Source organism: Brassica oleracea, chromosome C3 (assembly GCF_000695525.1).
Source record: "Brassica oleracea var. oleracea cultivar TO1000 chromosome C3, BOL, whole genome shotgun sequence".
NCBI classification, from domain to species: domain Eukaryota; kingdom Viridiplantae; phylum Streptophyta; class Magnoliopsida; order Brassicales; family Brassicaceae; genus Brassica; species Brassica oleracea.
Window position 1 is genome coordinate 32,099,560 of NC_027750.1, and position 12,657 is coordinate 32,112,216.

The 12,657-nt window shown below is 35.0% G+C and overlaps 1 protein-coding gene across 2 annotated transcripts; it reads left to right on the top strand.

The window, feature by feature from the left end:
• The first annotated feature begins 5,345 nt into the window (after nucleotides 1-5,345).
• LOC106335504 (alpha-glucan water dikinase 2-like) lies at nucleotides 5,346-8,661 on the top strand. 2 transcript variants are annotated; one of them, XM_013774041.1, is made up of 10 exons: nucleotides 5,367-5,848; nucleotides 6,000-6,086; nucleotides 6,168-6,215; nucleotides 6,289-6,356; nucleotides 6,444-6,534; nucleotides 6,976-7,484; nucleotides 7,781-7,847; nucleotides 7,942-8,034; nucleotides 8,113-8,281; nucleotides 8,352-8,661. In XM_013774041.1, the coding sequence occupies exons 6-10, from the start codon at nucleotides 7,387-7,389 to the stop codon at nucleotides 8,495-8,497; spliced, it is 573 nt and encodes a 190-aa protein (XP_013629495.1). In that variant the 5' UTR covers nucleotides 5,367-5,848; nucleotides 6,000-6,086; nucleotides 6,168-6,215; nucleotides 6,289-6,356; nucleotides 6,444-6,534; nucleotides 6,976-7,386; the 3' UTR covers nucleotides 8,498-8,661. The 2 variants fall into 2 exon arrangements, 1 of the variants encoding a protein (XP_013629495.1); XR_001268732.1 differs by having other exon boundaries at nucleotides 5,346-5,848; nucleotides 6,168-6,356; nucleotides 7,690-7,847.
• The last annotated feature ends 3,996 nt before the right edge of the window (nucleotides 8,662-12,657 follow it).

The following is a 12,657-nucleotide window of genomic DNA, read 5'->3' on the forward strand; positions in this document are numbered from 1 at the left end:
ATAGTGAGAAGCTAGGCCTTCTTCGTTTATTTTTCGGGATGATAGGCGTTGCCTTCTCCGACTGATCGTTATAGTAGGCTATGCCTTCACGATCAGAGAAACACGTGGTATGCTTTGCCTCCGTGCATTGAAAAAAAGGTTACGTGGAAGGCTTTGCCTCCGTAAATAAAAAGAAAAGGTCAAAAATGGTAGACTAAATCTCTTCGGACCTTGAAATAAGTAAAAGTCAAAATGGTAGACCATGTCTCCTCCGACTTTGAAAAATAATGATCAGTATGGTAGTCTATGACTCCTCGGATCATGTGGTAGGCTAAGCCTCTCGATTTTATTTATGCTTTTTAAATTTCTGCAATTTAAATTTATGCTTTTATTTTATGCCTTTAATTTGTGCATTTAAATTATGCTTTTAAATTTCAGTCTATTATATTTTTATATGCTATTATGTGAATAATGTTATCATGTCAAATTTGACAAAGCTCAAAATAAATGCCCTTGATATTACGAGAAATAATTATAAGGCTTGGGCAGTGGGTGCAAAGATGCACCTGAGAGAAAATGAGCTTTGAGAAATCATCGATAAGTTGAAAATTATATCGGATGAGAAAAAGAAAAGCCATGATATTTACACCAATTCAATGATGGTTTAAAAGATGAGGTATATCATGAGAAAAGATCTAGAAGATCTTTGATAATTACATCCTTGAAAGAAAGGATCAGAGTTGATGTAAATCTTTCGAATAAACTGAAAAAATTGAAATCATGATACTAGACCATCAAGTCGGTCCTATTAGAAAAGGACGAGGATGTGTATGCGGTTGAACGTGGTCGCGGAAGAGGATGAGGAAGAAGATTCCGTCCATTGAAATAATTAGAACTTCCACGAAAAATGAAAGTGGTCGGGTGATAAAAGGCAAACAGAAAAGGTTTGTTACAAATGCGGCAAGAAAGAATTTTGGGTACGTATTTATCGTATTCCCAAATATTTAGCCGATCTGTATCGAGAATCGAAAAGAAAAAGAGAAAGGAAGTGGAATAAACTTCATCTCTTATAAGTCCGAACCATCTTTTCATGGCTTGAATACTCATCTTGATGATTCAGATTTTCTGGTTGGTCCAGAAAATGAAAATAAAATATCGATGTGATATGAGAATTATCTTCGTGAATAAGATTTTGAAATTCAAGATGGAGATAGTTATACCTGGCGGATATTGGGTCATCGTACATGACTACTAAAGGTAACAAATATTTCTCCTCTCTCAAAATATATAAGTATAGTATCTAGTAATATAAAAAAATACTATTGGCCCTAGAAGAGTTTATGATGAAAAGACTTGCATAAGAAAAAGATGGCAAAATTATAAATGAGTGGTAAACCTGAAGTTTACTGATATATAGCCATCTCCAATAATGTTATCGACATTATTGCGAAATGTTGAAAAACCAGAAGTTTTTCACATATAGCATGTCAAGAAAATAAAGGAAACCATCATGGCTGATGAATCATCAAACAAGTTCACTATATGTGATTTCTTTAAGCAGACCCCAAATTAAGATCTCACTCTAAAAGATTTGAAACATAATTCATCCCAAATGGGAAAACTGAATATGTTATTGGTTCTACAGTGGGATTCAGCACGAGATTTTAGACATGGAGTGTCATCATCTCGACGGGGAGAATTAAAGAATCCTAGTGAGTGGAACATTGAGAAAATTATGTTCGCCACTCGAAAAAGAACTTGATAAAGTAAATTCAAGTAAGATGATCCCCATGATCAGGTGTAAACATGCAGTTGTGCATGTAATAAAGACATATACAATCCAGATGGATAAAGTATATGGATAATTAGAAATATGATCGCAAGTTTGCTCGAAGCATATGATAAGCTGATGGAATGAGATATGTGAAATGAATTACAATGAAAAGTAGGAAAATCTATTTACAAAATGCCTGCCAGACTTTTTGATGAAATAATGAAATCTCATATTCCAGCTGAAAATGTTCCAATAAGAAAATAGTGTCATAAAACGATGATATATGAGTCTATGGCACGCTAGAGACGTGATAGACCACTTCGGTTCCAAAGAATCCTCAAAAAGGAGCAAATATATGAATAAATGATGAATCTCATGATGAGACCGTTGATATGGTTAATATAATAGTCAGGTACCTGGGTAAATGATCGATGATGATAAAGAGATCTCGATTAACCATATCAGTACAGATAAAAAGATGGAACCAAAGAAAAAATAGATTATCGACAATAAAATGATAAAGCACTATATAAATAAGGATTATGAATCTACCTCTATGTATGAGGGTATAGTGAATTGATTGGCCATCAATTCGATATAAAGCTCGTTAGAAAAGCGAGAGATTTTTGGACCAAAAGTCCAAGGTATATATTTCTCCAGAGAATGAAATGAAAGATGACCTTGAGGTATGAAAAACATCTTGTTCCGAGGTCATTGGAGAAAATTTAAAATAGATGCAGTATATTGATATGTCTGGCAGGACACAAAAACGACTTGTGTTGCATCTTGATATTTTAGTAGTCCCTGGAGAATTGATGATGTTCTCGGGAACGATAATACTTTGGAAGGGTTAGAACAAGCCGTATATAAGGTATCTTGAACCAGTAACTGGTGATATGTTTATGGCATGGTTCGCCGATTGCCATTTTAATGAGAATGAATTTCCAGTGTTAGGAGGAGGAATTAGAGAAATTCCTAAAGATATTATATGGTGTACACAATCGTTGTTACACCTTGACCCCCTATGAATTAAAGAGAACAAGAAATTCAAGAAATTGTGCATTTGCATAATTTGGCAAACCATTTACAAAATGGGTTCACATATACGACATGATATACCCGCTGAAAATGTTCCATCACGAGTTGATGTTCCTAAAAAATAAACTGATGGTAACAAAATGAATGAGCCTAGGATTCAGTTAAAGAGGGGGAGACTAGCAGGTTCTAAAGATAAAAATCCCGCGAAAAAAAAAATTGTTAAGCAAAGCATAAATGTTCGGAAAGAATCTGATATTGAAAAATGTCTGGAAGAAGACATAAGTGAAAAGGTTCCAGAAGAACCTGATACTGAAAATGTCTGAAAGAAGGCATAGATGAAAAGGTTCAAGAAGAACCAAATAAAGATATGGATCCAGATGACGAGAAGGAAACAGAAAAGTATGAGATTTCCATCAAATACGCCCTTGATGAAAAGTAATAGATAAAATATGTTGATAGAATGTTATCCTTTTCTGTGTCCAAAGATATCGATCATGAAAATGATGATCCCGATGCAAGGTCCATTTAAGAATGTTAAAAGACATGATGGGAGGAGTGGCAGAAGGCCATTCGAATTGAATTATTCTCCCAAATAAAAGGAATGTTTTTAGACCTATAGTCATAACGTCTGAGAATATAAATCTTGCTGGGTATAAGTGGGTATTTGTGAGAAAAGTAACACGATATAAAGCCTGATTAGTTGCCCAAGATTTTTCTCAGAGACCGGGAATTGATTTTGAGGAACGTATTCCCCGGTAATGGATGCAATTACCTTTAGATTTTTGATAAGCCTAATGGCATCTAAAAATCTTGAAATGCATCTTATAGACGTTTTGACTACATATTTGTATGGATCGTTGGATAACGATATATGTATGAAACTCCCCGAGGGATTGAAAATGCCAGGGCATTCAAAGAAAAAATTCATGGAAATTTGTTTGGTCAAGTTACAGCGATCACTTTACGGATTAAAGCAATCCAGACGCATGTTGTACAATCGCTTAAGTGAATATCTTTTGAGTAAAGGATATGTGAATGATGCTATATGTTCATGGGTTTTTATAAAGAAATCGTCATCTGGCTTTGTGATCATTGATGTATATGTAGATGACCTGAACATGATTGGAACTCAAAATGAGGTTAATGATGCTAAAGTTTTGTCTTGGGCTCCAAATAGAGCAGATCCGAAAATGAGTATTTGTGCATCAATCAAAGTATACGAAAAGGTTGTTGAAACGCTTTTATATGGATAAAGCAACTCCGTTGAGTACTCCAATGGTAAATAGATCTCTCGATGTTAAAAGAGATGATATTTTAAGAGATCCGGGTAAGATCTTATATAAATAAGTACTTTGGAGATGTTAATGGTAATAAAGCATATATGAGCTTATATATCTTGCGAGTTGTGTTTGATTAAATATACTTTTAGACACTAATGTCTTTGCGAAATATAGCTCATTTCCTATTTATGTAAATTAGAACGGCGTCGAGAACATATCCGTTCTCTCCAAGGTACATATTGATTTATGATTGATTTATCCTAGAAACCACGAGTTTGGTATGATTTTGCAGATACATGATATTTATAAAGTCGAACACAAACCGGCTATGGTTTTACAATTGGTGGAACCGCGATCTCTTGGCGGTCCCAGAAACAAACTCTGGTTGCGACATCTTCGAATCAAGCAAAATCTATTGCGCTTCACGAAGCATGTCGAGAATGTGTGTGGTTTCGGTCATTGAGTCGCCACATAGAAGAATCAAGCAAAATAGTTAACGAGAAAGAGCCGACGAAAGTATTTGAAGACAATCCGGCTTGTGTCGCTCAACTCAAAGAAGGTTACATCAAAAGCGACATAACAAAGCATATCCCTCCGAGATTTTTCTCATACATAAGAGAGTCCGAGAAAAATAAAGAGGTGAACATTGAGTATTTACGGTCATGCGACAATCCGACTGACTTGTTTACAACAGCTCTTCCGACTATAACATTTCGAAAACACGTCTATGGTATCGGAATGCGGCATTTGCGTGGCCTGTGACAAAAAATTTATGTCTACTATTCTCAAAGGAAGATTATGACAATGTACTCTTTTTTTCTCGTCATGGTTTTTATCCCAATAAATTTTTTTATGACTAGTTTTTTAACGAGTCACTGCGTAATACAAGATGGATAATCAAAAAAGAATGTTAGAAGATAAAGATCAAAATAAGATGATTATCCATCTTGGACACATGGCTTTCTTACAGCAATAATGTCATCTATCACCTCTTAGTATTTTGTCTTTTTCTAGTAAAGCAACCGACTTATATGTAGTATAAATATCTCTTCTCCTCTTGACTTTATGGATGTAAGAAAGCAATAATAAAAGATCAGTACATGAAATAATAAAGCTCTCACTCTTATAGTCTATATATTTCTTTTTCATTTCTAAACACACACACGTACTCAAGTCACATATATATTTATAATAATCTAACCTATACTAAAAGGGTTATATGAGGAGTAGTGAGTGTGTCCACGTAGGACAATTAAATCGGCCAATAGGAGAACAGCTCTCCGCCACATCACCTCTGCTTGTGACAAAGCAATATTACGGTTCTGGTGAACCCGATTTCACAAACCCTAATCCCACAATTGAATCGTAGATCGATTCCCTTTCACTCGCTTCATCTTCTCCGTTTTTCCTTTTCGCGATCTTCATCACCACTGACAATCAAACTTTCTCTTTACTCTCATCTTTAATGTCTTTCGTTTCACCTCCCTCTCCATCTATTTCTTATAAACCTTTTCACCATTTCCTGGTTCCAATCAAAATCCAGAGAATCCTCTCAGGAAGCCAAATCCGCATGAAATTGAATGGCAAATCCCCACCGATCAGACATACCGGGTAAACCGGTGTCTCCTCCACCAACTCTGTCTCCGGCGATTCAGACTCCTCTGAGAAACACAAAGTCAACCTTTTGATTTCTATGGAGCCAAGTTGATATTATTGATGGTGGCTATCGCTGGAGAAAATATGGCCAAAAAGCGGTCAAGAACAACATGTTCCCCAGGTTCTTATTCCTTCATCCCCTTATTAGCTTAGTTACTCCTCCCTTTTCATTTATGTATACTGTAGTACTGGACACATATGCTTGTGCTAATCTCGAACCAAGATCGAGTCTATATTGATTGTAACTTGCAGACTTCAAACTATTGTCTCAGATGATCTTTATAATCCCCAAAAAGCTTAAAGCGGGCAATGGAGTGGACCTTGAAACAGCAAATGGGCGACACAATTTCAAAAATAAGGTTATTTTTCTTCTTCAATAGATTTTAAGTTCAAAAAGTTTAACAAGAACTCATAAATACCAAATCAAATTTTATTTACAGAAATTTTCAGATCCGGCTACCGTCACTAAATGGAAAGATGAAAGAATGGTAAGATTTTATTGTTGACTTCATTACTATTGCCGATTGTTTTTGTTCCCTCAGAAAGCTTTTTATACTGAAGAAACACCGTTTCAAGTACTCCATGGTCATACTGGAGATGTCTTGGACTTGGCATGGTCAGACTCAAATGTGAGTTTTAAGTCTTTTCTTTGTTTTTTTTTTTTTTGAGATTTTTTTTATCCATTTTTCGTATGAATTGGGTATTGGTTTTTGCAGTTGCTTCTTTCAGCTGCTAAAGACAAGACAGTTCGGCTATGGAGAGTTGGTTGTGATGAGTGTCTTCATATCTTCTATCATAACAACTACAGTAACTTTTTGAACTCTTAACTCAGTTAAAATGAATCATGTCTGGTATGAGAGTGACTCATACCAGACATGAGGAGGAAAAAGACTTATGTTCAGCTCAATCCTCTGTGCTTGTGTGACATATACGTTTATATATGTATATGTATGAGGAGGAAAAAGAGCAATATTATTAATAGTCAAGGACTGAGATTGAAGTTGGCCTTTCCACAGCATGGACTCATGTTTCAGCAACTTCATGAAGACAATGTTCATCACTTACCTTCTCATACCTCTCCCCCTTCTTGCCCTCCTCATCTCTTCTATGGAAAGTCTCTCTCTCTCTCTCTCTCTCTCTCTCTCTCTCTCTGTATATACACACAATTACACATGTATATAACAGTATGAAAAGGGTTTAAGACTACCAAATCATGATTTGAAGTGTTAAACCTTTTTTTTGGTGTAGGAGGAGGAGGAAACTACATGATCAACAGATCAATGACGTTCACGGGAGTATCAGACCACCACCATCTAACTCAAAGAAGCCCGACCACGACGAAGACAATCTATCAGATGATGGGTCCCATATGATGTTAGGAGGGACGAAGAAGAGGCTGAATTTATAGCAAGTTAGGGCATTAGAGAAGATCTTCGAGCTAGGGAACAAGTTGGAGCCTGAGAGGAAGATGCAGCTAGGTAAGGCCTTAGGGTTGCAGCCTAGGCAGATTGCGAATTGGTTTCAGAACAGGAAAGCTAGGTTGAAGACAAAGCAGCTTGAAAGAGACTATGATACTCTGAAGAAACAGTTCGATGTTTTGAAATCGGATAATGATTCTCTTCTAGCACACAATAAGAAACTCCATGATGGGTTCCATAGATGTCAAAGCTCGAATTTGGGGTTTATCAGAACAGAGGGTCGTCGCTTGGACCGATGCTCATGACTCCATTTCAGCAAGTTACCAACACAACGGAAATGTAATTTTCTTTTCAGTTTTGCTCTGTTTTGGAGATTACAAAGTTCGCAGCTTTGCTCTGTTTTTAAAATCGCAGCTTTGCTCTGTTTTTTTATACAGCCTTCTAATTTTTTACGCTTCGGAAAAAGCAAGATATTTATCGAGTTACTGATCAGAGTTTAACCATTTCTTTCTTGCACAACTCTGTTGGAGAGTGGTTGGAACAGATGGGGCAGCAAGAAATATTTTTTTTGTTGGATCCATCGCTTTTCAGGATGTAGCACACAAGGTCTCTGCCCTTAAAGTTTTTCTTAACAGGGGAGACATGGCAAGACTTAAGGAGATTCAAGAAGCTGTCTTACAAATGAGCGCACCAAAGGCTCTGGTAATAACTAGACATATAATTATTTTTTTCTTCCCATCCTCTGCTCATGCTTTTCTAGATGCATCACATGATGAGTTTTTGAACTCTTTGGTAGAGAAATGAACTGATTCACAAACTGAGAAGTGAAAGAATGTCGTATCATGGAGATGAATCAAGCTGGAACCGATCATGGGTGGCAATTAAGAAGGTAACAATCTCTTAATAGTTTGTTGTGTGTAAGAAAGGAACCAAGTACTTTACTGATCTTCTGAACATCAACATGTAGCTCTGGGCTTCAAAGTGGAACGTGAGAGCTTACGTCAGTAGAAAACTAGAGTTGACCCATGATGCCGTCTGCATGTCGGTGCTGGTTCAAGAATCATGTGGTGATTATGCTTTCGTCATTCACACAAACAATCCTGTCACTGGTGATTCTTCAGAAATACACACAAGAGGTAAATTAAAAGACCTTGCTTCCTTTTTATGCTTTTCTGAGTAAAATAATCAAGAACTTGCGTTTCTCAGATTGTGAAGGGTTTGGGAGAGACCTTGGTTGGAGGATATCCAGGACGAGCAATGAGCTTTATCACCAAGAAAACAAACCTCAACTCGCCAACCGTGAGAAACAAAAAACAGATAGTGTTTGCATGTTAACTCCAGTAAGTATTTGAGCTGTGCAGGTGATCAGTAGTTACCCAAGTAAGAGGATAGTTCTGTACTCTAAACCCTCTATCATGTTCTTAGCAGGAATGTTGTCAAAGTCTGTACACATTAATACCAAATAATTAGTTTCCCCCTAAGTAATAAACAACCTATAAAAACCATTGTTTTCCTTAATGTTTTTTTTTTTGGATTTTTGTTTCTCTTAATTGTTGAACTAAACATATATCAATAAGTCATGTTCCTAATTTAATAGAATAGATTTTTTTTTAAAAAAATTAGGTTCAACCTTTTTGAAGTTAGAAACTTTTTTTCAACAATTTTATTTTTCATGCATACTTCTATACTTCTAGAAGGATTAGTTTCTTACTAACACTTTAAAAAAAATGTTAGTCACTAATTGAGTAATACAAATCCAAAAGATAGAATTAATAAATAAGTTAGGAAATCAAAATTTAAAATGATTTTGAGTTTAAACCTGATTTTTTCTGCTGTAATAATATTTTGAATAATGTAATATGTGCGTTTTTATTATTGCTTACATTTTACACTTTTCCGGGCTACGCCCGATTTTATTTCTATAAATTGTTAGTTGTTTTCAGATATTGAGTTATTTCTACTGGAATATTTAATTATATATGGAAAACAATGACAAATAAAAACTATTAAAATAAAATTTAAATTATTAGAATAATTTATTATCATGTTTCCAGGATAAGATTTCAGTTCAATGCATGAGTTTGAGGAAAAACTCTCGACAACAAATAAGATCATCATCAACAAACCACAACTAATAAAAAAAAAACATCCCATCATCTTCCAACCTATCTATGTATTCCAAAGTCAATCTTGCTATTTAGCCAAACTAATATAACAAAAATATTACATAACAATATGACCATAGAAAAACTACATACAACATTCAAACAACATAAATCAATGCATCGAACTCCACTTATACTCAATCTTACACTTCTAATACTTTAAAACATGTTTATTCTTTATATTTTTAGTCCACACAACAAAATCAAAAGTAACATATCAAACACAATTTTCCGCGCATAGATCTCATCACAATACTAAAAGCACACTATAATCCAATTAGGCTATCCAAGTCATCAAAAATAATCATCCAATCAGCTCATTTCGTTTTACACATCAGACGGGCTTCAATTACGTCTGGGCTTCAAGTTTTTCTTTCATTTGCAGTGGACTTATGTGTGAGCTTTAGTTTCTTCTCATTTTGGACTTATCAAACCTAACTTCCATTTTTGCGACACAATATTTGGTTTTACTATTTTAGATTTTCTTTTTCTCCTTAGTATTTGGGCATGATATCTCTAGATATATCTTTTGGTCGTCTCAATGCCATTAACGCTATAACATACTACTGTAACATCTTTTGTCGTCTTATTATGTATTTGATTTCGAACAAAATCACAATACTAAAAGCACACTATAATGAGCAATTAGGCTATCCACGTCATCAAAAATAATCATCCAATCAGCTCATTTCGTTTTACACATCAGACGGGCTTCAATTACGTCTGGGCTTCAAGTTTTTCTTTCATTTGCAGTGGACTTATGTGTGAGCTTTAGTTTCTTCTCATTTTGGACTTATCAAACCTAACTTTCATTTTTGCGACACAATATTTGGTTTTACTATTTTAGATTTTCTTTTTCTCCTTAGTATTTGGGCATGATATCTCTAGATATATCTTTTGGTCGTCTCAATGCCATTAACGCTATAACATACTACTGTAACATCTTTTGTCGTCTTATTATGTATTTGATTACGAACAGAATATTATAATATTTTGTTTAGTGAACTAAATGAACAACTCCGTTGTTTTTAATAAATATATTAGAGCAGGATGTTGTTTCTACCAAACCTGTATAATGCACAATGGACCAAAATTAGAAGCGGCACGGCTGCATTATTATGGCCACCCCCATGGATCGTAATTTTCCATAACTTGCAAGCTTTCAATGGTTCTACTAAAACCATATAAATGATGCAAATATTTTTAAATTCAAAAATCAGATACGGTTTTACTAAACTAATAAAATGGAATTCAATTATATTGTAGTATAATTACATATAGACTATAAAATTGAGAATTGAATTATAGATGGGATGAAACTGGTCTCCACAAAAGGGATCTATTTAATATTCCCCAACAGTTCTGACCTCTCCTCCCCGTTTTGTATTAGGTGCATTAATGTTTTAGATTTATTGGGCACATGAAACTCATCGTTGGGCATCATCTCCAGCAACGTCCAGTCCTTGACATGATCACGGGGAAGGAGATTGTTGGTACACGTACAACCTAAAGAGTAAGCAAATTGTATTCCATATTACCACCCAGCTTCTTAATGCTTCCATAGTAATAATATCCCTCAACTTCTTCCATTTTCATGTCGACAGGAAAGAAGTAAAAAAATATTATTACCCTTTCATATTGAAGATGGAAAGCACTTTCTAATGATTCAATAAAATAAATGGTGCAGAAGGAGAATCCGGGGACGATGTTGGACGAAGACACACAGCTCATGGAACAAAGAGGAACCTAATCCAAATGGCTCAATCTTTACAAACTAGCTTGAGATGTATCGATCCTGTGCCTTAGATATATAATGGGTTCTAAGCTGGCAGTACTCTCCTCTCTCCATTCTTAACACGAAGAATGAAGAACAAGTTTGTTGTGACTCCTCCAGCTAATGTCACAGAGACTCTTCTAAGTAAGAACTCCATACTATGCTCTAAAAGTCAATCTTTACCATAACATTAATGCATTGTGGCTTGATGAAGGTACTTTCTTGCAGAGGAGATCCCGGTTCAGTACGGTGGTAACGAAAGAGATGATGATACCAAATTCTCCAACGAAGCTGTTTCTGAAGTTGTCGTTAAACCTGGGTCATCTGTAAACATAGAGATCCCAGCTTCTCAGGTAATAACTTAAAAAACAAACTCCTTTCTGTGTTCGGGAGTTGTAAAAGATCTATAGCAATATTTTTGTTTAGTCCTTTAGTCCTTTTCTTTTTAAATCAAAGTTTATTTCCAGATTGTTGAAGACTTAATTTTTTTTGCATGGGTTCACTAATAAACTCGAAACAGTTGCCAATAAATTCCCTCTAGAGACAATGGTGCTAAGTGTTATCATTAATCTTTTTTTGGACGAATTTACCATTCATCTTTTATTCACTAATCAATTCTTGAGCTTGAGACTAGAGATTTGTTTCTTTCTTTAATACAAGAACAAGGTGAAACCAAAGCCTCTGAAGATGATACTCAATCTTCAAAAGTATTTGTCAAATTAATTACTGGCGCTAAATGACATGGGATGGGGGAGTCTAAATAATTTAGCAACGCGTGTCCATGAGCTTCGGCTGTTTCTATCCATTGAATACATGGCCGGAGGATGTAATTCTTGATGCCTCTCCGGGGCACATGGCAACCATTGCAGCCTTTTTTTAATCTTTATTTTAGGTTTCTAATAACTATCCACTAAGTTTCGTGATTTTAAGCTTTTAGTTCTCTCTCTCTCTTGAGTTATTGCTGATGTCTGGAAGAATCTCAGAAGAAGAAGATATCGTTTGGGGGAAAAAGTGATCTTCGCACAAAAAGATAGAAAGATTAAATGTTTCTGAAGACTTTCAAGACCATATATACACATAAAGTTTATATATCAAAATCCAAGCTGGGACCTTTTATAAATTATTTGACTAATAAATTAGCTAAGATACATAAAAAACTTAGAAAGATAATTGCACCAAATTTTAGCAAAAAAAAGCATAAAAAAACTTAGGAAGACAATGTGTGAGACTTGCCCGCCGTTGAAAGTATTTAATCTTACACCATATATTGGAAACTAATCACTGTCAATTTGTTCCAATGGATTACATTTTTCAAATAATTCGTATGTTCTTTTTGTAACATGGTACGATGAATAACTGGGCTCAAAACAACATATGTAGTTAGTCTAGAATTAAATACGAAAATTGGTAGTAATTACGATGATTGAAATTTTGAACACATTTCATTGGTAACAATTATGATGAAAAGAGTGTAAAATAGAGACTCAAACACATCATGGAGAGTTGTTTAAGGATTTAGACTTAGACCACTTCTTCAAATTATACTCATTCAACAACAATCTTCATAAGTAAT

Excerpts from the sequence above, each read along its gene's own strand:
- LOC106335504 (XM_013774041.1), top strand. The coding sequence starts at position 7,387 with ATGTCAAAGCTCGAATTTGGGGTTTATCAGAACAGAGGGTCGTCGCTT. Across the intron at positions 7,848-7,941 it reads TGAGCGCACCAAAGGCTCTG|AGAAATGAACTGATTCACAA; the intron begins GTAATAACTAGA and ends ACTCTTTGGTAG. Across the intron at positions 8,035-8,112 it reads CATGGGTGGCAATTAAGAAG|CTCTGGGCTTCAAAGTGGAA; the intron begins GTAACAATCTCT and ends ATCAACATGTAG.